General features: G+C 46.0%; 1 protein-coding gene and 1 pseudogene across 1 annotated transcript in view; both read left to right on the top strand.

The window, feature by feature from the left end:
- The first annotated feature begins 324 nt into the window (after positions 1-324).
- Positions 325-27,279, top strand: part of LOC147451027 (50S ribosomal protein L34) — an 81,206-nt gene continuing 54,251 nt past the window's right edge. The window contains exon 1 of the mRNA XM_086520850.1: positions 325-519. Within this exon, the coding sequence (XP_086376976.1) occupies positions 338-519 (182 nt within the window). The 5' untranslated portion in view covers positions 325-337. The remainder of the gene's footprint in view (positions 520-27,279) is intronic.
- LOC147451028 (monodehydroascorbate reductase 3, cytosolic pseudogene) lies at positions 4,058-15,664 on the top strand (annotated as a pseudogene).

Genomic DNA, 27,279 nt, shown 5'->3' with positions numbered 1-27,279 from the left:
AATCAAGGACACAAGATTCATAAAACTTGGAATGTTTTTTCTAGTATGAATATATGTGTGTGCGCGCGCGTGTGTGTGTGTGAGAGACAGAGAGAGAGAGAGAGAGGGGGGGGGGGGGGGGGGGGGGGGGGGGGCTCCTCGACAAGCTACACGCCTAGAGAGAGAGAGAGAGAGAGAGAGAGAGAGAGGGGGGGGGGGGGGGGGGGGGGTTGCATTGGTCCATGTGGACTTTTAAAAGAAATTCTTGCTACCTTGATGATCTCCCAAGATTCGACTGAGTGTACATTTTTTCAAAATACTTTAGTGTTTCCCTCATTCTAAAAAGCTCATTTGGAACATGGCCATTGGTTGCATCAAGTGCTGCTGGCATCAACCATCAACCTTGTATCTGGATCCTGCATCTCGCTCCTCCAGACGTTGGGTTTTCCAACGAGTCACCTGCTCTTCTCAGAATATGGAACATGGCAAACCCTTCAAGCTGCTCTTTGTGGAGATGGGGGTTGGCTACGATCAGCACGGGTAGCTTTCTGAAAGCAGCTCTCTCTTACACACACACACGCACACTGAGAGAGAGAGAGAGAGAGAGAGAGAGAGAGAGCAACGTTCTGTAAACAACCTCAAAAGACCAAACTGATTTTACCCGCCATCTGCCTATGTGTGTCATGAAAAAAAAATTAGAGAGAGAGAGAGAGAGAGAGAGAGAGAGAGAGAGAGAGAGAGAGAGAGAGAGAGAGAGAGAGAGATTCATTCTGTAAACAACTCCAATGCTTAAGCACCATTGCCCAAATTGCCCATCGTGTGTTCCTTGTGTGTAGATCCTTGGCGTGCACTACATTTGGCACTGGCTTTCATGGCAAGGTGCTTACCGTGATAGGGATACATGTCTCTGTTGTCTTGAGTAATCCTGAGGTGATAGTGCACTCCCTCTTGGTTAGGGAGTTGCCTTATGCGCAAGAGAGATGCCAAGAAATGGCTAATAAAATTATGGGCACTCCAAATGAATGATGTAACATCCTTCCTTTTAAGTAGTAATAAAATATATACAGTTGCCTCTCTATGTTGTACATTCTTTTCAATTATATTTTGAAGTTTTAAAGAACCCTAAACTTGGTGTTGTCATTTATTAAGGTGTGCCCTTTTTGCTTTGCCAATACAGCTCATTATAATTGGCGCTGGTGTCAGGGGGAGGGGGTGAATGGACACTTGAATTTAAGCTGAATTTGTGTTTTTCTAGTGTCTTGGGACCCCTATTTGGCAGTTCTACATGCCCTTGTGGCCACCCCCTTTTTGCCTTGAGTGGCCTTGTGTGCACCCAGGACACTAGAAAAGCACAAATTCAACTTAAATTTAAGTGTCGGACCAATTTGATCTATTTGCCATTGGTTCTATGTGTGCCTATATGGTACCTAATAGTGTCATCACCGGCTATTTTCAATTACTGATAGGGTTTGGGTGCTTTCACTTGATTATGGACAGATTTCCTTGTTTTGCAAAGAATACATGTGCTATGTGCTCAACATGAAGTTCAAATCGAGAGCATCCGACAAATTTTGGAAGCAGATTCAACATAGTTGCATGCTATTGAGACCAAGCTATGGTGTTATGTTATGTGATGCCTTTAGAGTATGCATACAATATGGGTTTTTGAAGCTGCATATTCTGGAAGGGTTTTATGAAGCTCCAGTGTTTGGACAATTTCTTCTTATTCCATTTGATCCAGGAGGACTAGCCGATGGCGATGGCTTTGGACAGGGGGATGTCTATGTGTCCTAACACAGGGATTTATGTGCCAACCAAAATAATGCTTGAAGATTTGATGCAATTGGCACATACTAGAGGATGTGCAGGTTGAGAGGGGGTGAACGTCTTGCCGCTTTGCGGGCACGGTGAGAAAAAGCATTACTGAGTGGCATTTAGAAGTTTTTACCAAATTATGATTTATGCTAGGGTTTGGTTATGTCATCAAATGCTTGATATGTATGCTAAGTGTGGTTTTCAAAGGCTAGAAAGGCTCTAGGAGGGCCTAAACAAGATGGTAAGACAAACGGAGCTACATAGAAAAAGATATGCCAGTGTGATGTTGGAATGCTTTGCAGATTCCCGACGGATTGGACAGGTACAAGTGAATGATCAGAGCTTATGTTTGTGGATAAAGTTGAAGTGCTCAAGTTGTGGATCCTATCGGTCTTTCTGATTTGGCAATCGGAGTCCCGGGTAGCAAGCTATGAGTTGTCAAAATTAGGACGGGGGCTGGTTTTGGGGCGGAATGATCGGATTCGGAGATGTGCCATTGGAGATTTTTGGGTGCTTATCAAAGTTCTTACGAGAAGTGTGTGAAGAATCGAGTATACAGGAGCTGACAGCATGTCAATCGGGATCCAGAGTGCAGAGATATGGCTTATAGAAGTTGGCTGGGATGTATGCCAAAACTGTTGTGCTTGGCAATGATTTGACCGAGATGTATGTCAAAATTGGTGCACTTGAGAAGCATTGGAGTCGTTATGCTTGGCACAACCTTAGTTGCTATGTATGCCAAATGCGGCGCCGCTACAGAGTTTTTTTTCTCAACAATGCTTTGGTCAGCAAGTTTATGTGCGACACTTTGGAGGCGAGTGGCCGTGTGGGAACGGAGGCCAAATTTTATTTTCGCATGGCTATTAAAAAAAACAAGGAAACCGGTATTGACCTCGATACTGGTGGCTGGAGAAGAAAGGGGAAGTGGGGGTGTGCAACGGAAACAGGGCAGGAACCGGCAGTTGGAAAGGAACGCAAGGGGCAGGACCTGCGTATAGGGGGGGAGGACCGTGAACAAGAAGGGGGGGCAGGAGGGTACTGCTCGGAGCTCGAACCGGCTGAGGAACGAAGCAGGGCCGCCACTTGAAGGGGGAGAGAGGTGCAAAGAGCTGCAGAAGAGGGCACCCGAGAGCAGGTTTTGAGGCGAGGTAGATAACACCAAGGGAGGTCCTGTAGGGTACGCTGCTGAGAGCAAGGGGCGGCCGGCTGCAGATAGCGCAGATTGAAGAAGGGAAGGCCGAGAGCATGAAGGGAGCGGCAGTTTTGCATGGGGGGGGGGGGGGGGGGGGACGCCATCTGGAGAGAGGGTGCTATCTGCATGGAAAGGGGAGATCGAGGGGTGACTGGGTACTGCTGCAGGGAAGTGTGACAAGGGAAGAATAACCGCCATTCTGTAGGGTTTGAAGTGGCCTCCATATCAAAAGGAAGGCGACCTAAGGAGTTCATCAGTTGCGCAGGAGGGGATTTTTTTAAATAGCCAACGAGGGCAATATGAAATTAAAGTAAGGTGGGCATGCAGTAGGAGTAGAACTTTCCGTCAGAGTTACCGGGGAACGCCCCCTAGCCCCCGTTCCGGCGTTCCGGGGGGCAGTTCCCTTCCCGAACGTTCCGAAACGTCCCGGAACGTCTGACGTTCCAGGTGGCCAGTGCAAACCGGAATGGCCGTTCCGGAACGTTCCGGAACGCCCCCGGAATGCCCCTGGAACGGCCAACGGCTACAAACAAATTTGGCAAAAATTGGAAAAATTGAAGTAAATGTTTGGGCTTCTTTTTGAAGTGTGCAAAGCCTCAAGGACTCATAAAATGCACCCCCCTCCCCCTTTCTCTCCACAAGCTAATCCTCAAGGGTCAAGCTCTCTCCCTCTCACACTCTCAAGATCTCTCCCTCTCAAGACTCACTCTCTCAAGGCTCAAGGCTTCAAGCCTTCAAGCTCTCTTCCTCTCCCTCCCACTCTCTCAAATCTCTCCCTCTCCCTCTCCCTCTCACTCTCTCGAGTCACTCCCTCTCACTCTCTCAAGCTCTCTCTCTCTCTCATCTTCATCTAGTAATAGCAAGGTTGAATGGTCTTCAAAACGAGTTTTTTGTGAGTATTACAGTCAAAGCACTCTAATACTCCTTGTATTTAAACACAAGGAGCTAAAAAATGCACTATTTGGGTGTTTTTTAACCTCCCGTTCCGCGTCGTTCCCGTTTCGGACCCCTAGCCGTTCCCCCGTTCCGCGGGGATCCCGTCGCCGTTCCCGTTCCGCGTTTCGGGTAACTATGCTTTCCGTGAGCAAGATAAAAGAGTTGCCAAGGACTGGTCTTGGAGGAGAGCAGGTGGGCGCAACATCAGAGGGTTGTGGCCTTTTGAAGCTTGAGAGCAAGGAGGTTCGGTGGGTGACATCAAGAGCTTGGTCTCTCTCTATCGCTCATCCTTGTGCCCTAGCTCGAAGCTCTATCGCATAAAAATCCATGCATAGCTCTCTTGTTATCTATCTCACAAGAATCCATACATAGCTCTATTGTTTAGCAGCTCTCTTTATTTGCATCTCCATATCTTCCTGTCCCTCATAGCATTGTGTTATATCTACCTTTTACTTAATCTAGAAATCTTTAGACTCTTTGATTTCTCGAACACAAAGAACAACAAGAAGCAGAGATGTTTGTAAAAACTGGAGGGGACAAATCATAAGACGATCTCCTTCAATTTGGACATCAAAGAAAAATCTTTCGTATGATGTTAACTCAGTGAACAGAGTAAGAGTCTGGGCGAGCATTGGTGCAAGAAGTATGGATTCTAAAGCTTGGTACAGGCCAGCTTGTGATCATTGCGGGCTCGGGTGCATGCCGCCAATGATGGCTTGAGCATGCAACGGGCAAGAACCGACCTTATGATCAGCTGGAGGACCAAGCAGTAGGAATTCAACGTGTATGGGTGCCATTGCTCAAGATTCTTCATTACCCATGGTTTTGAGTTAGAGTTTTGTACATGAATTGGGAAATTGAACGAAAGCAGAGTTGGGTCGCATTTGTGTTGCATTGTGGATAGTATGGTGTGGAATGTCGGCGTGTGATGCCTAACTTCTTCATCAGTTCTCCTACCAGATCGCCTCTGAAACCTTGTCCTCTATCTGATATTATCTCAAGAGGAGTGCCAAAACGGCAACAGATATGCTCAAAAATGATCTTTGCTCCCTCTTGGACTATAATGAGGGTGGTGGATGTTGCTTCTGCCCATCGAGTCATGTAGTCTACACCCACTATGATGTACAATTTACCTGATTGGGCCCTTGGTAAAGGACCGATTGCATCTATTCCCCATTTCTCAAATGGACCATATGAGATGATAGGAGTTTGTGGCTCATAGGTTAATGTGCAATCACTGGCCACTTGACAAGCCTTGCATGTTTTACACCAATGGTGCACATCCTTGTTCAAGCTAGGCCAACAATATCGTGCTTTTGGTTGTTTCAAGCTTGTTGCCTCTTTCTCTCGCTACTCCCTCACATCTAGAAGCCCAGCGCTTTCTTGGACAACCCTGGAGAACCGCGCTCTCCGACAGCGTGCCTTCTCAAAACGTAAGAGCACCCAATCGTCTTCCTTTAATTTCAAATCTCGTCGATGTCGATCTGCTGCCTTCTTATGTCGTTCTTGAGATTTAGCTAAAGCTTCCGGACCTTGGCAAAAGTAGTGTTCAAGTTCCTCGTGTACTGGTCGGCTTCAAAATCCTTATTTTTAGTGCTAAGGAAGGTGGAACCTTCAGAGCACCTTCAATGATCTCAAATGGCGCCTTCCCCGTCGAAGAGCGAATCATGTTATTGTAGGCAAATTCCACCAAAGGCAAATATTTTTCCCATTGAGTCTTCTGATTGGAGATGTAAGACTTCAATAAATCGAGAAAAACTGAATTTGCAATCTCAGATTGCCCTGTCTGCGGGTGGAAAGATGACGAGATCTACAACCGTATGCCAATGTTCTCCCAAATAGCCCTCCAAAACAAACTCGTGAATCCGGGATCTCTGTCGGAGACTATTGTCTCAGGCATGCCATGTAATCGAAAAATCTGTGCAATGAAGAGTCTCGCTAAATGATTCGGCTTGACTGTTTTCTTCATAGGAATGAAGTGAGCTTGCTTGCTATATATGTCGATGACAATCCAAATGCCATCATGTCCACTTTGTGTCTTCGGGAGATCAAAAATGAAATCCATTGCAATACTTTCCAAGGGGCGGGTGGGTATGGGTAAAGGCTGTAGTAATCCCTGTGCCTTATGCCTGTCAAACTTGACCTTGTGGCATACTAAACAACTGCGAACAAATCCACATCTTTCTTGAGTCTTGGCCAAAAGAAGTAAAGCTCCGCACTTATCAAGGTGGTGTCGATGCCGCGGTGACCCGTAAAAGGTGGATAATGGCACTCAGTCAAAACCTTTTCCCTCAACGGTTGTGTGACACACAATATCGTTTTCTTCATCAAGTAGCCATCCCTTATGGAATATCCTGCTACTACCTCCCCATTCTGTATTCAAGTGAATACATCGAAAAAATCCGGATCTGTGGCGTACTGATCAACCATGTCCTCCAAGCTTCTATGATGAATTGCGAAAATAGCCAAGACTAAGGGCTTCTGAGACAATGCATCTGCCACCAAGTTTTTCTGTCCCTGAACACGGACAGTCTGGAAGTGAAACTGTGACAAGATGTTAGTCCACCGCATCTGCTTTTTTGAAAGTTGCTTCTGTGACAAGAAGTAGTGTAAACTTTGATGATCAGTGAAGACCGTGAAATCAGCTCCGAGTAGGTGGATCACTGCCAAGAGCTCTTTCTCATAAATCTGTGCTGTCAATTCTAGCCTTGAAAAAATTCGGCTTTCATAGGCAATCACATGGCCTTCTTGCATTAAGACTGCTCCCAGACTACAACCACAAGCATCACAATATACTTCAAATGACTTTTGCAAGTCCAGCAAAGTCAACATTGGTCCAGTAGTCAGATTTTCTTTAAGTGTCTGAAAGGCAGTTACCTTTGTCAATCCCCACGAGAAAGGGACTCCTTTCTGAGTCAAAATGTGCAAAAGAGAAGCTACCTCTGCAAACTTTCGAATGAACCGCCAGTAGTAAGAACACAACCCAAGAAGCTTCTAACTTCATGAACATTCTTCAAATGTGGCCAGTCATGTATAGTCTCAATCTTGGCCGGGTCCATCTGTACTCCTGCTGTTGAGATGATGTGTCCCAAAAAGTGTATCTCCGGCAAGAAAAATTCACTCTTTTTGGCATGGATAACTAATTTGTGATCACGCAATGCCTGAAAGACCTGTAGCAAATGGTGTCTATGTTCTGCTTCATTCTTGGAGAAGACTATAATGTCATCAAAGAAAGTGCCGACAAAAGATCGATACTCTCAGAAAATCCTATCCATTATTCGGTTGAAAGTCGCTGGAGCATTGGTAAGGCCAAAAGGCATCACTAAAAATTGATACAAACCGAAACTTGTCCGAAAGGCTGTCTTGTAGACATCTCCCGGAGCGATTATGATCTAATGATGTCTGCTTTTCAAATCAATCCTGCTGAAACAAGAGGATCCCTAAAGTCGGTCAAGAATATCATTGATCCTTGGAATCGGAAATTTGTTTTTGATAGTGATTTTATTGAGAGCTCTGTAATCAATGCACATTCTCCAAGATCCGTCTTTCTTTAATACCAACAACACCAGAGAGTAGTAGGGTGAAGTACTCAGCTGGATAAGACCCTTTTCAAGAAGGTCTTTCACTTGGTTCATGGTCTCTTCATTCTGGGCTCGGCAAACACGATAAGGTGGCCGGTTCGGTGGTGTGCTTCCAAGAATTAGATCAATAGTGTGATCCTCAAGACGAGGTGGGCGTAACTGTTGCTAAATTGGCTTTATCTGATAGAAAAATAATTCTAAATGAATGGTTGGATTTATAAGTGAGAGGGTTTTCTCGCTTGGAACACCAAGGAAAAATAATTCTAAATAAATTATTGGAATTTTAAGTGAGAGGGTTTTTCTCACTGGAGACATCCGAGTACAGAGTATTCCTAGTGCGTCATTCAAAATAATAACGGGAGCACTGAGAACGGGAATATCTGTAAGGCCACCAAGAACAGGTACTTCTGATGCGTCACATCGAATGGGTGACAAGGAGCATCGGGAAGAAGTATCCAACCATCCGGGAACGGACATTTCTGATGCGTCATAGGATGGGTTACATAGAGCATCACGAAGGAGATTGTACCGTAAGTTCGGTAGGAAGTAACTAGGTGATGGGTATTCCTGATGCGTCACAAGGTGGGTGACGGGTGCATCGGAAAGGGGATATCCATAGTTAGGAGGAAATTCCGAACTGTGTTAGAATTGTGCACAAGGAAAAGCAAGCACTTGAATGAAGATGGGTTCAGAGGAAACTTTGAGGAAAAACAGATGCTTTCTAAGGAAGCGGAATTGCTTTTCGAGAAAGCAGATGCTTTCCCGCGAGGAAGTCTATGTCTGCATTGCAACTGTGCATGTGATTGTATCCAGGGACGCTTGTGAAGTGCTATGAAAGCATTGTTTTTAACTTATAAGATTTTATCGAGTTTTTGGACAAATTTAGGCCATTTTTAAAGGTGACCGGCCACCCACTTAATAAGTGGGCAGCCTATGATTAAATAAAGCAGCAAAAACGAGCCAGCGATTTCTCTCTCTTTTTCTGGCAAAAAAGAAGAAAAAAAAAGAAAAACGGCCGCGATCTCTACGCGAACAGCCAATGCTCTGCTATCTTTGCCGTGGCCAAGGAGCTATAAAAGCATCACACGCCCTCTCCCAGAGGGAAGACCAGTTTTTGCAAGGAGGAGATGCTGCTGCAGATTTCAGCCGCAAAGAAGATGTTGCCGGTGATGCCCATGGCTTCCCCAAGTGTACTAGATGTCGCTAGGACCCAGTTCGCGAGTTCCCTCGCGAAGAAGTGTCTACGAAGCCTGCTTCCATCGCGCCAAGCTGCTGTTTTTCTCTGTTTTTAGCCCATAAACGTCGTAGACGGGGCTGATTTACGAGAAGGAACCCGAGAACACACCTCTTTTGTGTGTAGGATTGGAAGAGGGGATTTTCTATATAGAGATCTCTTCTGGGGAATTGCTTTTCGAGAACCGAGCTACGTTTCGAGCGTCGAGACTTTAAAGGTAACAATTTTCGTGTTATGATCTCTAAGTATTTGTTTGCAGGTGTACTTCCTCTTAGTGAGGGAGTAGGAGCAGAGGAAGGCATGAGCCTCTGCAGGAGAAAGCGCTCTGAGGAACTAGAGCCAGATCAGCCCAAGGGTTTCGTACCCGAGTTTGGGAAGTAGATCCACGGATCGGAGAGAAGTAGTCTCTCAAGTTGTGATCCGGAAGTGGGGATTTCCAAGTAAGGACTTCGCGTCCGGGAAAGCAGAGTTGTTCTGCGAGAAGAGGACTCAGAGTTGGAAAAGAGTTGCAGGGATGCCATGCCCTGAGTCTGGAAGGTGAAATCTAGAGTCGAGAACCTTGATTCTCGAGGATTTGGAATAAGGAACGGAAGTTCCTTGGAATAGGGTTTTGCCCTAGGAATAGGAAGCCGGAGCTTCCAGGAACCATCAAGTCTTATTCTAGAATGAACGTGGTAATACGTTCGGTTCAAGTGCTTGTATAGTCCTCAGTAATAAGATACTATTACGGGGGGGGGGGGACCAGCCCATCTTCTGGTCCCAGTATTGTGTTGATCTTCTCACTCTATCTCTCTCTCTCTCTCTCTCTCTCTCTCTCTCTCTATTTCTCTCTATATCCTTTGGCTTCAATATTAAGTGATAAATTTTACTTATCCAAGTATATTTTATATTGCTATGCGCTCCTGTTTGTGACAGTAACTCGCCTGGCAGGCTCTCAGAGAAACAATCAGCATGTGTGTGGAGAAAATCTTGGCGTTCTTTGTCAAGTTGAGACATGTTCCTTCTGTGTTCATCATTCAACTCTTTCAAATAGATCGAGTAAACAAAAAGATTGGATTTCATTAATTTGGAAATGGTTGAAGCCGATACAATAGGGACTGACTCGCCCTTCAGTTTTACATCAAGTACAATTTTTCGGCCCTTTTCATTAGTCAAAGTTGCTTTCTTAGCCCGATAGTCGACCACGGCGTTGTTCTTATGATACCAAGGGACTCCTAGGAGGACGTCACAACCTTCCAAAGGCATGATGTAGAAGTCCTCGTGCCCTAAATACCCCTGACAATGCAACCAAAGTTTGCCAATGACAGGTGTAATGGCTATGTCCCGCGTCCGGGCGCCGCTAGAACTGCCTCTACTGATGGTCCCATCCTGTCGGGTGTAATCTCGAGCCGCGCTGCCAATTCAGGTGAAATGAAGTTGGCCTTGGCTCCTCTATTGAAGAAAATAAGGGCTTCTTAGTCTTTCACTTTGCCCCAAGCTCGGCAGAGTTCTATACTTTCATCTATTAGGCTTGGGTCAGTACCCATGCAATCCGGTACCAGTCTTGCTTTCATTTTGCCTTTTTTGCCACGTTTCTCTGCTGCTCTCGAACTCTCTGGCCAGTCGGTCCTTGCTTTGCCTTTTTGGGGTACTTTGCGGAGATGTGCTCTTGTTCCCCGCAACCAAAACACTTCCCCTCTTTGATATAGTTTGCCCTTTCTCGAAGAGCGAGTTAGGGTCGTATATCCTTCTTTTCTTGGGAAAACTGCTGGATGAAGGGCAAAGCCCTCGGAGCATCTCAGGATCCAGAAAAGGATTCAAATTTTATCGACTGTCCACCTTCTTTAAATTCTTTTGCCCTCTTGCTCTTGTCTATATTGGTTGGCTCTGTAGAAGTGCTTTTCCATTGCATAAAACATATGGTCATCGGAGTCAGAACTGTCAGAGGATGACTCCTCCGTAGAGCTATCTGAAACTGGGCGGAATCTCAGTTTCTTTGCCTTTTTCTTGCCCTTTCTGAAGCTTTGCTTTTTGCTTCGCTTTTTGCTTCGCTTTCTGTCCTCCTCACTCGAGTGAGAAGAGCAGAAGAATTGTCAGAAGAAGAGGAACTGGGTAGTCCTTCAAAGCGTACATGCTTCTTCTGCTTTCTTGCAGATGCAAAAGAAGATTGACGGCCAAAATAACCAGGGTAGTTAGTCCCCTTCTTGCGCTTTGGGCGCTCGGACAAAGGTGGGCGACCGGCCCGGAGTGGGCGGCTGGACAAGAGAAAATGCATATGCAAAGGGTGGCCATCCCGGAGGCACACTAGCCGTACATCCATGCCCTAGACCTGTGAAGCAGCAGAGTGGTGTAAGTCTAACAGAAAGCAAGAAAAGGTGCTCATAGCAGAATAGAGCTGCTTCTGATCTATGGATTTTGAAGGACGTCGGTTGATCAAAACTATGCTAATTTATTCATAGTCACAGGGGACGTCCATTTTTGGGCTTCCCGTCCCCACTTGCCGTCCTGCCCTCTTTCTTACACTAAAAATCCATTTGAGCCCCGTCCCGTGACTTTAACAAACTGCTGACGTGTCGACCTACTGAAGAACGGAGCTACCGGCCGAGGGGCCTAAACCCTAAGAAGAACAAGCAGTAGAAGAAGTGTCACAAAGTGATGACGTGGTTGCCCGAGAGGAGAAACCCTAGCCCTAATTTCTGCCAAAAACCCTAACTGCTGAAACCCTAATTTTGAAAACCATAACCCTAAAACCTGCAACCCTAATTTTGGAAACCCTAAACCTAAAACCTGCAAACCTTAATTCTGAAAACCCAAACCCTAAAACTGCAAAAACCCTAACCCTAACCCTAACCCTAACCCTAACCCTAAGAGCAGCAGGAAGAATTTTGAAAATTGTGTTGGTTGACGACGTGGCAGGTTGTACGGATTTCCGTGATTTACGTTGACAGCTTTTTGGCTTTGCTTTTGGACCAGATGGTTTTAAGTTTGAATGCTTTTCACTGTAATTGCTTTTTAGGTCAAGGGCCTTTAAATATGAGGTTAGGGCTCATTCTCTGGCATGCTTCCTGGAGAAGGTGCAGAGTCTGGAGTACCGGCTTGTACTTTGATGATGCATTATAAAGAAATATTGAAAGGGGCGCCAAGGTTTGGGGCCAATACTCTCTGGGGTGGAATTCTGCCTCTCCGTGTCGCGTGTCGTCTCTCTCTCTTTCAGTTCAGTTGTTATTGAAGTGCTAAAAGTCTGTTCAGTCTGTTCTTTTCTATTGGCACGTGGTGCTCGCCTTGTGACAGTGGTATCAGAGCATCAGGCGTGTGCTTTTCTAAAAGCATACCGGTCTTACAAAAGAGCAGACAGAGCTATTGGAATTTTATTTGAAGGATCTTCGCCCCCTCCAACCCGGACTTATTAGCCACTCCCACCCTTACTTCATCGCGCATCGGGCGCGCTCCCGTCTTCACCGCTCACGTCTTACAGGGCATAAGCCAATTAAGATCACTTGCAAGAGAAGGATCCAGATTTGTTTCAAGTCATTGTTTTTCTTAGAAGCAGTGCCATGCAGGCGTTGATGTCTACAGCTACCAAGCAGCATACTCCAAGTACTTGGCAAGCTTTCAAGAAAAAATTTTGCCCGAACTTCGAAGTTATATGGTTTCTGACATCTTCCTTCGGAGTGCAACTTCTGGCAGAGTGGGTATCCTGAAATGCTTGCCATGGAAACCCTAGCAGATTATAACTTGAAATTTCTTGACATCTCTCAGTAGATGTCTCTTCACGATCAAATGACCTTGGAGGTCCAGTGCGATTGCTATCTTGGGACTACCATCGCCGTCGGAGAAACACTGTTTGTCCAGGAGCTGATGGACCATGTTGTGCTCGGCTACGACCTTATGGAATGAACCTAACCCTAATTTTTGGTGCAGGTTTCAGGATGGAAAGTTAGTCGACTTTTCGAGCTCGATTGATGTCGAGATTGCTTTTTAAGTTTGAAATCTGTTTGAGAACTTATTTGGTGATCCTGTTTGGAATTTGTTTGAAATGGATGCTATCTGTTTTGAACCTGTTTTGGTGCCGACTTGAATTGTTTGACTCTGGTTTGATACTGGTTTCAATGCTTGGTGATTTTACTCCCGGGTGAAGAAGTGAGAAATACTGTTTTGGTATTGTTTGAACCTCGGAACGACGCAGGCCGATGCCTGGGGAGCGTTTAGGTGTATGCTTGTAAAATAATTGTTGTTGTGACTCCCGGCCCGGACCTGGATGGTTATGTGGGAGGAGTATTAAGAAGTCTGAGTAGTGGTTACTCTCAGCACCTCCAAACGACGCAGGCTGCGGTTTGGAGGGCGTTTGGTTGTAAAAGGTCTCTATATCTCCCAGCCCGGACCTTTTTAGGTTATGCGGCCCGCGGGAGGAGTGATGAGGGAGTCGTTGAATATCTCTCGGCCTGGACCTTGTTAGGTTATGCGGGAGGAGTGTTCATCGGTGACTTTATGTTTCTATGTCTTGTGACATGCATATGTGAGCATTTGTGTTGCATTGTGATGTGCCAACTACTGATCAAGGAGTTAGCTTCTCCTTTTGTCCAGATCGAAACTCTTGATATTCCTAATTGGATGAGATTGCCTACGTATGTAATTTTAGTGCATCAAGACACCGTGGAAGATCAGTACGGTCTGGGTGTGATCGCTAATTTTACTGCGCCGGAATATCAAGAGTTTCGATCTGGACGAAAGGAGAAGCTAACTCCTTGATCAAAAGAGCAAAGCGATCGTCCCTCGGAATGTCCCTCGGAAATTTTTGAGCTAACTTGAGTTGTTTTGCAGATATGCTGTAATCGAGGACGATTACTCTCTTGTAAGAAGGGGAGATGTAACAGACTGTTGACGTGTCGACCACTGAAGAACGGAGCTACCGGCTGAGGGGCCTAAACCCTAAGAAGAACAAGTAGCAGAAGAAGTGTCACAAAGTGATGACGTGGTTGCTCGAGAGCAGAAACCCTAACCCTAATTTCTGCCAAAAACCCTAACTACTAAAACCCTAATTTTGGAAACCATAACCCTTAAACCTGCAAACCCTAATTTTGGAAACCCTAACCCTAAAACCTGCAAACCCTAACCTTGAAAACCCTAACCCTAAAACTGCAGAAACCCTAACCCTAACCCTAACCCTAAAGCCAGCAAGAAGATTTTTGAAAATTGTGCCGGCTGATGACGTGGCAGGCTGTACGGATTTCTGTGATTTAGGCTGGCAGCTTTTTGGCTTTGCTTTTGGACTAGATGCTTTTAAGTTTGAATGCTTTTCACCGTAATTGCTTTTTAGGCCAAGGGCCTTTAAATATGAGGTTAGGGCTCATTCTCTGGCATGCTTCCTGGAGAAGGTGCAGAGTTTGGAGTACCGGCTTGTACTTTGATGATGCAATATAAAGAAATACCGAAAGGGGTGCCAAGGTTTGGGGCCAATACTCTCTGGGGTGGAATTCTGCCACTCCGTGTCGCGTGTCGTCTCTCTCTCTTTCAGTTCAGTTGTTATTGAAGTGCTAAAAGTCTGTTCAGTCTGTTCTTTTCTATTGGCACGTGGTGGCCGCCTTGTGACAGTGACCCCTGTTCCCCGTCCCCAAACGTGTCCCTTGTGACTATGAATTTATTTAATCTAAAAAATTGTGGGCTCGACGTGGCCTCTCATCCCTCCTCTAACGGCCACGTGGCACTTTCCACGAACCCTTCTCTCCATTATAATAGTTAGAGTTAGATTATATAAAAGAGGTGATCACTCCATATGAGAGACCTGCATTGAGTAAAGCTTACCTCTTCCCTGAAGGTGATGTCAGGCTTCCCGGATTCCACACCTTTGTTGGGAGTGGAGGAGAAAGGTTGCTACCTGATTGATACTCAAAGAAAGGAATTGAGCTGATTTTAAACATAGAGTTAGTTAAGGTGGACCTAGCACAAAAGACTCTTGCAAGCTCATCTGGTGGTATTGTCAAATATGGTACTTTGATAATTGCCACGGGGGCAACGTTCATCAAGCTGATTGATTTTGGTGCCCAAGGAGCTGATGCCAAGGGTATATACTATCTTAGATGGAAGATCTTAGATGGAAGATGCAGACTCTTGTTGGGGCAATCCAGGCAAGACCAGGAGGGAAAGCAATGATTGTTGGTGGAGGCTACATTGTTTGGAACTTGCTGCAGATTTGATTATCAACAAGCTAGATGTTACCATGGTGTATCAAGAACGCTTGTGTATGCCTCGTCTCTTCACATAAAAAATAGCAGCATTCTATGAGAGAGATTACCGTAACAAAGGCGTGAAAACTGTTAAGGGAACAGTTGCTACAGGCTTTGAGTCTGATGCTTCTGGAAATCTGAACCTTGTGAAATTGAAAGATGGCCGGGAGCTCCTTGCTGATATCGTTATCATTGGTGTTGGTGCACGGCCTCTCGTAAGCCTATTCAAGGGGTAGGTGGAAGAAGAAAGAGGAGGCATAAAGGTTGACGCCTTCTTCCAAACTGTGTTCCAGTATGCTGTTGGTGATGTGGCAACTTTTCTATGAAAATCTAAGGTGACAAGAGAAGGGTTGAGCATGTTGATCATGCAAGGAAATCTGCTATTCAATCAGTTCAGCACATCAAGGAAACAGAGAAGGGAAAGAGTGTGGCTGAGTATGACTATCTTCCCTTTTTCTATTCTCGATCATTTGATCTTTCTTGGAAGTTCTATGGTGACAATGTGGGGGATTCTGTGGTCTTTGGAGTTTGGACAGACAGACCCCTCAATGGCGAAGGCCAAGTTCGGAGCTGGATCAAAGATGACAAGATTGTAGGTGCCTTCTTGGAGAATGGTTCTCTTGAAGAGAATAAGGCCATTGCCAAAGTGGCCAGAGTGCAGCCCCCTATTACAGGCCAAGAGGCTCTGCTAGCTTTTGGCCTTGAGTTCGCCTCCAAGATATAGTTTCCATTTCCACATAATTTTTTTTGGCAAGACACAAGAGATCTGATTGCAAGTCTTTAGTGTCAATTATAATTTGTAATTATTGCTATTGAAACAAGTAGAAGTTTTGGGTAGTCGTACTTAGAGAGAGAGAGAGAGAGAGAGAGAGAGAGAGAGAGAGAGAGAGAGAGAGAGAGAGAGAGAGAGAGAGGCGCTCCTCGAGCTCCAGCCCTCCCTGTTCCTCCCTCCGCTTCAGCTCACACTGAGGCAGCATGGCAGACAGTGGGTCGTAATCATTCCTTCCGTCCTCGTTAGCAACCAGCAGCACAGCCAGCTCCCACTGTTACCTCTCCAGCTCCCTCTCAGGTTTCCACCACCCCCTTACCCCCTGCATCTCCTCTCTATTCTTCTTCTTCGCGACAGGACCACTTACCTCTGCTACCAGCTCCTCCTTCACCTGTAGTTCCCCCGCCCGCTCCTTCCCCTCTTCCCGAGATCCCTGTTCCTATGCAGATGGATCATTGACCGCTACTACCTCTCCCTTCTCCTCCTCTTCCTCTCGCCCTTATTCTCCCCCGTTCGCCTTCTGGTTCTCCTCCTCCCTCAGCAGCTCATACTTACGTCTCACGCAGTTTTCTCAGCTCTTGCCCTCTTTCCTAGGGCACTCATCGGGCTGAGATGTGCGGTGACTCGGAAGGGCCATTGCGGGTGCAGCCATCACAAGACAGGTTGTGTTCCCTCTTTAATAGGCAGTCGCTCTCAGCCTACCCATTCCTTTTTCCTTCCATTCCACGCTGCTCAGGAATGGTCCGAGGATCAGGTTCTACATTTTGTGCACGCACAGACTATGGCTCAGCTTCATTTATGGTTGTCTCCTTCCACTCCTGATGTTTTGTCTCCTCACTACCCTTCATGTATTGGTGCTATGGAGTGGAGTGATGTTTATGCTTGCTATTCACTGCCTATGGTCATTCATGTATCCTCAGATGTGGTGCTTCCTATGTCTATGCGCATTTGGGGTGTCAAAGCTGCAGCATCGGTAATGCAATGTAAACAAGCTGAGGTCCACAGTTGGTGCAATGAGACACCATATCTTAGAGAGGGCTTGCGAGTAGCTTTCCTACCGCCTGAAGCTCATCCCTTGGATGGCCCAGCTGCCTCCAAGAAGATGCGCAGTTAGTCAGATGCTATTCAAACTCTTTCATGCAGTCTATGGATTTACATGTAGTTTCTTGGAATGCTAATGGTTTACAGACTTCTCGGATAAAAGGTTCCCGTAAGCTTTTACTTCGCAGAGATTTACACTCTCATGTAGTGGGCACTGTGGATATATTGCTAGTACAGGAGCATAAGATTGCCACTCCCTTTGGCAATCTCATGCCCTCGGGCGCCCACACTTTTTGGGAGCTTGCTCTGGGTCTTCATGGACAGAGTTGCGGTGTATGCATCTCAGTGGGACCACGTTACTTGGCCTCAGTTCAACAGCATGACACCCTTGTCGCTGGCAGAGCAGTTTATGTTTCTATTCGGATTCGGGAATCTATCGTTGGTTTTATGTCAGTCTATGCACCCACTACTCCTTGGGAGAGGGCTACATTTTGGTCCTCTTTGGCTGCTGTTCTACCTGCTGTAGACTCTTGGGTCGTTGGAGGTGACTTCAACAATGTTGAGAGCGACTCTGATTGGCGAGCCATCACACCTCCAGTTCTATCATCCATCTCTCCCGATGAGCAGCCAGCTTGGGATCGATTTCTTCTAGCTATTCAGGGTGTTGACGCCTGACACATACCCTCTTTTGGTCACCACCCTGCTACACTTCATTACTCTTGGGGGTTTCAGAGACAGCAGGGGAGATTATTAGAGCGACTTGATCGTTTTTACATTGGCCCTTGGGCAGCAGTTCTAGGCGGATTCACTACTATATGGAGAGGGACCAGCCTCTCAGATCATTTACCCATCTCATTGTTTATCTCCTTCACTAGATCCTCTGCACAGAGGCGAGGCTGCCGCATCCCTGACAGTGTTCTCACCACTCCAATATTGCAGCAGCAGATTCGTGACTTATGGTCCACGGATGCTTCTTATTGTGGACCCCCTGGAGAGTTTCTTGCTCATTGCATTACTCAGTCTAGTATTTACTGCCGTGATCAGACCGCTATTATTCATTTCAGTTGAGGGTATGCGGGTCTGATCTTCACATCCCTCTTGGTTCCACTCAGCGCTTGCTTGAGGAGTGGCCTCAGGATGCTTATCTCTTTGGTAGACAGACAGAGCTCACAACGGAGATTTGTCGCGTACAGGAGGCTAGGTCTGAGTTCACTCATCATGCTTCAGTATCTCATTGGATAGCTAAAGCTGATCGCATGAATAAAGACTTCTTTGCTGCGCATAAAGAGTGCCCTCCTGGCACCACCCTTCGGACTTTGTGCGATGCTCAGGGGACACTACATATGCTTCCTGATGTTATACTTGATATGTCTGCAGATTATTTTGAGACTTTGTTCACTGCTGATGTATGCACTCTTGAGGTTCTACATGCACGTGAGCAGATCTGGCATCACACGCGACACCGTTGTACAGACACTATGGCAGAGATCTTGTTGGCACCCTTCACACTTGCAGAGCTCCATGCTGCTATAGAGTCTTGATCCATCCTCCTGTCCAGGAGAGGATGGCCTCACTAGAGCTTTCTTTTTGACATATTGGGATGTATTGCATATACCACTGCTTCGCGGTTGTCAGGACATCTTTGCATCAGGATATATGCATCCGGATCTTTGTTCAGGTCTCATATCTCTTATTCCGAAGGGGGGTGACACCACTCAGCTCCGATAGTGGAGACCTATTACCCTACTCCCTTCGGTCTATAAGATATTAGCGTTAATGATCAGCCATCGCTTGCGGCCGTTCTTACCAGATATTATTCATACTTCTCAAACAGGCTTTGTCATGGATCGATGCATCCTGGATAATATCTTCACTTTTTATGAGGCAGTGGAGTGGGCTAGATCATCTTCTGAGCCTCTCGCTTTTTTCATCCTTGACTTCGAGAAAGCATACGATCGTGTTGAGTGGGACTTTCTCGAAGGAACATTAGCCAGGATGGGTTTCCCTTCGAGATGGATCTCAGGCATTTCCGCTCTCTTCAGGACTGCCAGCAGTGCTATTACTATTGGTGGTCGTGTCAGTCGCAGTTTTGAGCTTTCTCGATCTGTCCGTCAGGGATGTCCTCTAGCAGCATATCTGTATCTGTTTGTAGGAGAGACTATGTTCGACTTTCTTCGTGCTCAGAGTCATGCATTTTGTGGCTTGACCATGCCAGTACCTACAGCTCCAGACCTTATCGATCAGGAGTTTGTTGATGATACTATGCTCATGTTATGCTATTTGCTAGCTGCTCTTGATGCTATGCGGGAGGCCCTACAGGTTTTTTGCATTGCCAGTGGTGGGTTACTGGTTGGCAGTGATGACATACCTACTTGGGGGGTAGCTTATGGTTTCACATGGTTGCGACTGGGTCAGACATGCAGATATCTGGGCTTTCAGGTTGGATTAGATGTTACCTCACAACAGCAGTTTGCACCCATACTACAGTCTATTCGCAGGAAGCTATGCCATTGGTCTTCACGTCATCTGTCGTTGGCTGGCCGTGCATTGGTCGCCAACCAGGTCATTCTGGCTACAATATGGTATACGGCTTCTTGTTGGATGTTACATTCTGGGTGATAGCTCCGCTCCGCCGCCTAGTGCGGAACTTTTTATGGAGTGGCACAGACGGGACTACTGATACCCGTGCTCGCGTTCGCTGGTCTATGATTATTCGTCCTAAGTCATAGGGAGGCCTTGGCATTATTGATCCAAAGTTACAGAGCCGCGCCCTTCTTACCAAGCTTATTGTTCGGGGTCTTTTTCCCAGACAAGAACCTTGGAAGATGCTTCTTCAGGCCGCTCTTTGCGTAGTGACTCCACGACTCGGCACTAGAGATGGTCATACTTGGCAGACAGGGTATCGTTTTCTCTTTACTGATGCCCCCTTGTCCACCACCTCCCTCTCCCCCTTCATTCGATCACTCCTTCAGATTTGGGTTTCCATGCGACGGGCTATCCTACTCTCACCTCCCTCATGTCGTGAGGAGATTGAGCGCCAGCCTCTCATTTGGAATGCTGCAGTTCTTGATTCTTCGGTTGATCCACCCCGTTAGCTTGGAGAGAGGACTCACATTGATTGGGCTACCTAGGACGCTGGCCCTGTTGCCTCTATGCGGTTGTTTCATGAGACACGGATGCTAGATGTTGATTTTGTGGCAAAACATTATGACATTGGTCGCGGGGTGACAGACAGACTGCTTGAGATTGATTCCGCCGTTCCTTCACAGTGGGATGCAGTCATGAGAGGCACGGTTCAGATGCCTCCCCATTGTGGCTGGGAAGGCCTCTTTGCTCAGAACACTCTCTTATTAGTTCGTTTACACACCATGCTGTTCACAGTTGATACTGACCAGTCTGAGGGGATTCATGCTAGATTGACATATGATGCCACCTTTCCGCACCTGGTCCTTCCCGGAGCTCGATGGGAGGCCATCAGAGTAGTTGGCTCCTGCGGGAAGCGTTGTTGTGTTGACCCTCGTTTCGCTTCAGCTACTGCTGCACTTTGGAGGCTTTGGGTGTGGGAGGGTCGTGCCCTATCTCAGCTTTATGGGGACCCAGGAGAGTGGCATTGGCCTCACTCTGATCCCACCTGTGCACTTGTATCCTTCTTTGAGTACATTGTCAGGATTGGACGGGTAGCATTGATGAGACAGCAGCCAGAGCTACCCACTCGTATGCGTTTTGGTTACATTCAGATCTCTCTCATGCCTATCTGCAGCAGTTTTGGTCCGCCATCTGGGATTTACATGCGGCTCGCCGTATTTCTTTTTTCATGTGGATGATTGCGCATGCGGGACTTCCAGTTGGGACTTGGTTAGCTACTATGGGTCATGATCCGTTATGTACTCGCTGTCCTTTGCAACTCCTTGAGTCACCTGCACACTGTCTTTGGTCATGCTCAGCTTCCCATGTAGTGTGGCTTGCAGTTTGCTTTCTACTTAGCAGAGCAGGTGTTTAGCATGGATTCTTACTTGGGGATCTGTCTCATGGTTGATGCCGATGCCCGGCCCCCATCTTTTTTACGAGCGCTCAGACACAGATCCAGCCTTTATGCTTACCTCGGCTGGTTATCAGCGAGGGACTTTGGCTATGCTACCACAGATTGCTTGGCAGGGGGATTCTCAGACACGTGATGAGGTTTTTTCAGTCATAACTAGTATTACACTATGGAATGTTTGGAGAGCTCGTTGTCTCCACATTCTCAGTGCGGCTCCACAGCTCCTTCAGGATACCCTCATTGCCCTTTGGCTGGACATCATTCACACCCTGATTTGGCAGTGGGATTCTTCCTCAGGTGCATCTCGAGCAGTCGTGGCTCGCCGATTTGCCTTCCTTCGGCGTTGGGCACGATCCCCACTCTTCTTCACACTTACAGGTGGACAGATTACGTGGCATTATGCTCCTCCTCGGTGGTTTCTCCTCCACTCGTCACACCGACCACCATGAGATTGTTTTAGTCGAGTTGTCACTATAGTGGCTCTCCTCCTTACATTCAGCTCGTACACCCCACGTGATAGGCTATTTTGGCATCCGCTGGGGATTATATTGTACTCAGGAATATACAGCCCTGACTTTTTCAGAGAGAGAGAGGGGAGAGGGAGAGGAAAAAAGGCTCGTTCTAAAAGCTCGCTTTGAAAACTTTGTTTGGAGCGAGCTTTCAGAGCAAGCTTTTCTACTAGATTTGGTTAGCAAAGCAATATCCGACAAAAGCTCACTCCAAAGCTCGCTCCAAACCTCAATTCTTGTGAGAGTGCTTCAAGCCTTTCATCAATTGGTTTGTCTTGTTTTCAAGAGCTTGGTCAAACTCTTTCTGCGAGTACAATTTTTGCTTTTCTGCACTTGGCTTTTCTTTCAGCTTTCTTATTGTGTTGAGAGGAGAATCGACGGCCTCTCGCCATCTCAATTGAATCTCATCAATTGGGTAATTCTTCAAGTGATTCACATATTTTGGATCTTTGGAGTACTCGATCAATCTTTTCACACACGTGTCAACTTGCAATTGATGCTTGTACTCTGTTTTGTGAGAAATTTGCCAAACTCTATGTTGGTTTCTTCTGTTACCATGCGGGACTCAACTTTTCTTCATCTCCCCACAGGTCGGAGCGGCGTTATCTTTGTCATATTCTCCGTGAGAACCCATGTGTGCTGTAGAAAGGATCGGATCCTCAGTAGAAGAAAAATCATTGTGAGTTTTGATACCACTATTACAGGCTTGGACACTCCAAGCCAGAATCAATAGCAACACACGAACAAAATCTGCAAATAACTGAACTTGAATAGAGAGAGAGAGAGAGAGAGAGAGAGAGAGAGAGAGAGAGAGAGAGAGAGAGAGAAGAGGAGAGTCTACACGACACGATGGAGTTTCTAGCCAAGACACACTAGCCTCAAAGATTGGCGCCCCTTTCGGTTTTTTTTTATTATTATGTTTCACAAAGTACAATTCCCAAGGGTTCTCTTCTCCAAGACTCTACATCCAGATGCTCCCCCAGAGTGAGGCCCTCTACACTTATAAATGTACAAGGGATGCCCAAAAGCACTTAATCCAAAAGCTTTTGTACCCAAAAGCATTTGATCTATAAGATCTTCATGAAATTCATTACTAATTGTTTTCATCGGACTTTGGTATAAGTTATTCACCCAATGCAATATGGATTTATAGAAGGGTGCAATATTCTTAATGTTCAGCTGGGCATCAATTGTGCTAAAGCTACCAATCAATAGGTCGCCATGCTTCAATTAGATTTAGAGAAAGCCTTTGATGACCTTATTTGGTCTTTCATTGCAAAATTGATGCATGCTATGGGTTTTGACCCCGTATGTCAAATAGTATACCCACCAACAGGTCGCCATGGTTCAACTAGATTTAGAGAAAGCCTTTGATGACCTTCGTTGGTCTTTCATTGCAAAATTGATGCATGCTATGGGTTTTGACCCCGGTATGTCAAATAGTATACACACCATGAGTGTAGGTTCCATCTCTCATGTCATGATGAATGGTGGCGTTATTGACAACATATCATTGACTTGTTCCATGAGGGCGGGTTGTCCTCTCAGCCCTTTACTTTTTGCCATTGCTACATGTCACAAACTGGTGACGTGGCACCCTTCTTATGGCCAGAGGACGAGGGGCCCTTGAAATGCACCGACGGGCTGAATGCTGACGTGGCAGCAAGCCCGGAAATCCCGCTGGAATTTGTGCTAGCAGTCCGTACAGTTTTCCGAAAATTACGCTGATGATGTGGCAGTCCGTACGCTTTGTGAGCTTTGCGGAAATTATGCTGGCTGTTTTTAATGGGCAGATTTTGAGCCAAGCTTTTGGAGATTATTGCTTTTGAGTTTGAGAAGCTTTTGGGGCTCTACTTTTAGCACCCCTTGTAAATTCTTTATAAGTGGCCTTTGGGACTCACTTCTCAGGGCATCTGGGTGCAGAGTCTGAGAGTGAGCATCCGTGGGCTCATTGTACTTTGCGCAAAGATTAGTATAAAAATAAATTCCGAAAGGGGCGCCAATCTTTGGGGCCAATACCTCTTGGCATGGAACTATGCCGGGCCGTGTCGACATTATTGTGAATTGTGAATAAGTTTGAAGTGAATCTTTGCTGTGTCGCTGTAGAATCTTGACTTGGGGTGTCCAAGTTTGTTACAGTGGTATCGGAGCACAAAAAGAATCTTCTTCTACGGAGGATCCGATCCTTTTTGCAGCACACACAGACTTTTGTGAAAGAATCTTCGTGTCCCGACCCCGAACTTATTAGCCACTCCCACCCTTCATACATCGCGCATCGGGCGCCTTCCGTCTTCATCGCTCTGTCTTACAGGGCGTAAAGCCATAAAGAATCCTAGATTACTTATGGGTTCTTGTGAAGAATCTAACAGAGATGACACCTCTCAATGGGAAGGCAAATAAAACTTGAAAATCCGGCACGGGAACTGAAGAAAAGAATGAAGATTTGGGCAAAAAAAAATTTCGAACAAGTTTGCCAAAATGGAGTACAAACGTCAACTGCAGATTGGCATATGTGAACAAATTGATTAAGTACTCTAGGGACCCGAGATTGGCGAGACACCTGAAGATTACCCGATTGATAGGATTTACTCGAGATGGCATGTAGCCATTGCTTCTCCTCTCAGGTAGGGAGGAAAGCCGAAAGGACAAATGAGTGCAGAAAAGCGAACTTGTACATGCAAAAAGATATGGACCAGAACTTAAAGGACCACCAAAAGATAAACTTGAGTGTTACAGAGCAGCAGCCGAGTGCGGAAGAAAAGGAAAGATGAAAGCAGAACTGGTACCACATTGAGTGGGGCCCGAATAGATCAGATGAACGAAAGTACAAAACTTTGCCGCCCTTGGGGCAAGGTGAAAGATCAGGAAGCCCTCATTTTCTTTGATGGAGGAGCCAAGGCAAACTTCTTGAATTGGCGGCTCGACTTGGAATTACGCCGGACAGGCTGAGGCCACAGGCGGAGGCAATTCTAGTGGCACCCGGACGGGATGTTGCCATTACATCGATCATTGGCCAACTTCATTTGCAATGTCAGGGGTATTTAGGGTGCGAAGAATCCTACGTAATGCCCTTAGGAAGGTTGTGACGTCCTCCTCGAAAGTGGAGGCAATTCTAGTGGCACCCGGATGGGATATTGCCATTACACCGATCATTGGCCAACTTCGTTTGCAATGTCAGGGGTGTTTAGGGCACGAAGACTTCCACGTAATGCCCTTAGGAAGGTTGTGATGTCCTCCTCGAAATCCCTTGGTACCACAAGAACAACACTGTGGTTAACTATCGGGCTGAGAAAGCGACTTTGACAAATGAAGGGCGAAGAGATTGTACTTGATGAAATTTAGTTTCTTTACTTACAACTGAATGATGATTGAAGGTCGAATATGTTTGACCTTGAAAAAGAACGACAAGATTTTCTGCAATAGAGGCAGACTGTTTCTCAGAAGGTGTACAAAGCGAGTTACCTCCTTTACGTCGTGAAGATCACATGATTGATTCGTGCCCACCGAACCGGCCACCTTACAGCGTTAGCCGAGGCCAAGATAAAGAAACAATGAACCAGAACAAGATTTCCACATTACGAGGATCGATGATATATTCGACAGACTTCAGAATTCTACTTACCGAATTGATATGAAGAAGTGATTATCATCAGATCTCTATGGCTCCTGGAGACATCTACAAGACAACTTTCAGGACGACTTTTTGGATTTTCAGAGAATACCGATCACTTGTGGGTTTTCAAGTCATCGAGGAAGCATAAATTGCTTATACATGTGAAAAAGAGCGAGTTTTTCTTGTCGGAGATGGAAAACAATGAGGAAGCATAAATTGCTTATACATGTGAAAAAGAGCGAGTTTTTCTTGCCCAAGATACATTTCTCGGGACACATTGTCTCAATAGAAAGAGTATTGATAGATTTGGCCAAAAATGACACTATCCACGATTGGCCTGACTTGAAGAATGTTCATGAAGTTAGAAGCTTCTTGGGCTTGTGTTCTTACTACCGGTGGTTCATTGGAAAGTTTGCAGAGGTGGCTTCCCCTTTGCACATTTTGACTCAGAAAGGAGTCTCTTTCTCGTGGGGATCGACAGAGTTTGGGAATAGTCTTAATGCAAGAAGGCCATTTGATTGCATATGAAAGCCCAAAATTGACAGCGCAAATTTATGAGAAAGAGCTTTTGGTAGTGATCCATGCTCTTACTCAGTGGTGACATTACCTACTCGGAGCCGATTTTACGGTCTTAACTGATCATTAGATTTTATGCTACTTCTTGTCACAGAAGCAGCTTTCGGAAATGAGGGCTAAAATCTTGTCACAGTTTCACTTCCAGATTGTCCATGTTTAGGGACAGAAAAACTTGGTGGCACATGCTGTCTCATAAGCCGTTAGTCTTGGCGATCTCCGCAATTCATCATAGAAGCTTCGAGGTCATGGTCGATCAGTACGCCACAGATCCGGATTTCACCAATGTATTCACTCGAATACAGAATGGGGAGGAAGTAGCGGGATATTCCATACGGGATGGCTACTTGATGAAGAAAACGATGTTGTGCGTCACACAGCCGTTGAGGGAAAAGGTTTTGACTGAGTGCCATTGTCCACCTTTTACGGGTCATAGAGGCATCGACATCACCTTCAAAGGTGTGGAGCATTACTTCTTTTGACCGAGACTCAAGAAAGATGTGGACAAATTTGTTCGTAGTTGTTTAGTATGCCAGAAGGTCAAGTTTGACAGGCATCAGGCACAAGGATTTTCTACAGCCTTTACCCATTCCCACACGCCCCTGGGAAAGTATTGCAATGGATTTCATCTTTGATCTCCCGAAGACACAGAGTGGGCATGATGGCCTTTGGACGGTCATCAACAGATTCAGTAAGCAGGCTCACCGCTCTGCAGTAAAGAAGACAGTTGCGTCCGATCCTTTGGCAAAACTGTTCGAATATATGGCATGTCTGAGTCCATTGTTTCAGACAAAGATCCCCGATCTACTAGTTGTTTTGGACATCAATCTGGGAGAACATTGACACGTGGTTGCAGTTCTCGTCCTCGTTCCACCCGCAGACAGATGGGCGATTTGGAAATAGCCAATTCAATGGTTTTGAATTGAAGACTAAATGGGAAAAATATTTGCCCTTGGTGGAGTTTGCCTTCAACGACACACGGGAAACACGCCATTTGAAGTGTGCGAGGGTGCTAGAAGCTTCTTCAATTTCTAAGCACCTAAGACAAGATTCTCTTGAAGAAGATTTTTGAAACAAAGTCTAGAAGGCATGGAAGGCCATCTAGCCGTTTAAAGGAGGAGAGGTCGTCCTCTTTTGACAATGCCAGATCAACAAGAAAACGAAGGAGTTCAAGGAAGGGAGTTAGGGCAGAACACCCATCGAGCCCTTGAGTTGAACAACAATTTGACGTCGCCTTCTCTGGAGCGTGGTTCTCTGAACATTCCAGGGAGCGAAAGCCGGCATCTTACTTGAAAAGAACGATGAATATGCAAGAGATGTCATCATGCCTTGGCATCACTTGAAAATGATTGAGAAAGATACATTGGATGACTACAGCCATAGATTTTGGGATACTTGTCGAAGATTGTTTTGAAAGACCAGATTGAGCGGTTTTGCTATGATTTGCTAAAGAGATTCAAGACTTTGCTTCAAACCAGAAGTCTGACTCCATGGGACATGACTAAGCAACGATTTGGAATGCATGCCGGCTCATTGACTTATGCGACGGGCGGGATAGTATCAAAAAGGCAAGAGTCTTCCATTGAAGAGAATGAATCAAGGGAACCAGATGATAGCTCATCACAGGATTCTGGCGAATCAGAGGGTTGCGACGAACTAAGGAAACCAGATGCAAGTTCATCAAAGTATTCTAGAGAAAGAGGAATCAGATGATAGTGCATCTTAGGGTTTCGATGATTGACTCTGACGTGCCAATGGACAGGGAAGCGAAAGACACTACCTGCACGTCCCAGGG

This window comes from Adiantum capillus-veneris, chromosome 9 (genome assembly GCF_014529385.1).
Source record: "Adiantum capillus-veneris isolate H3 chromosome 9, ASM1452938v2, whole genome shotgun sequence".
Lineage (NCBI taxonomy): Eukaryota > Viridiplantae > Streptophyta > Polypodiopsida > Polypodiales > Pteridaceae > Adiantum > Adiantum capillus-veneris.
Note: the sequence above shows the minus strand (reverse complement) of the source record. Positions and strands in the feature narration are given on the sequence as shown.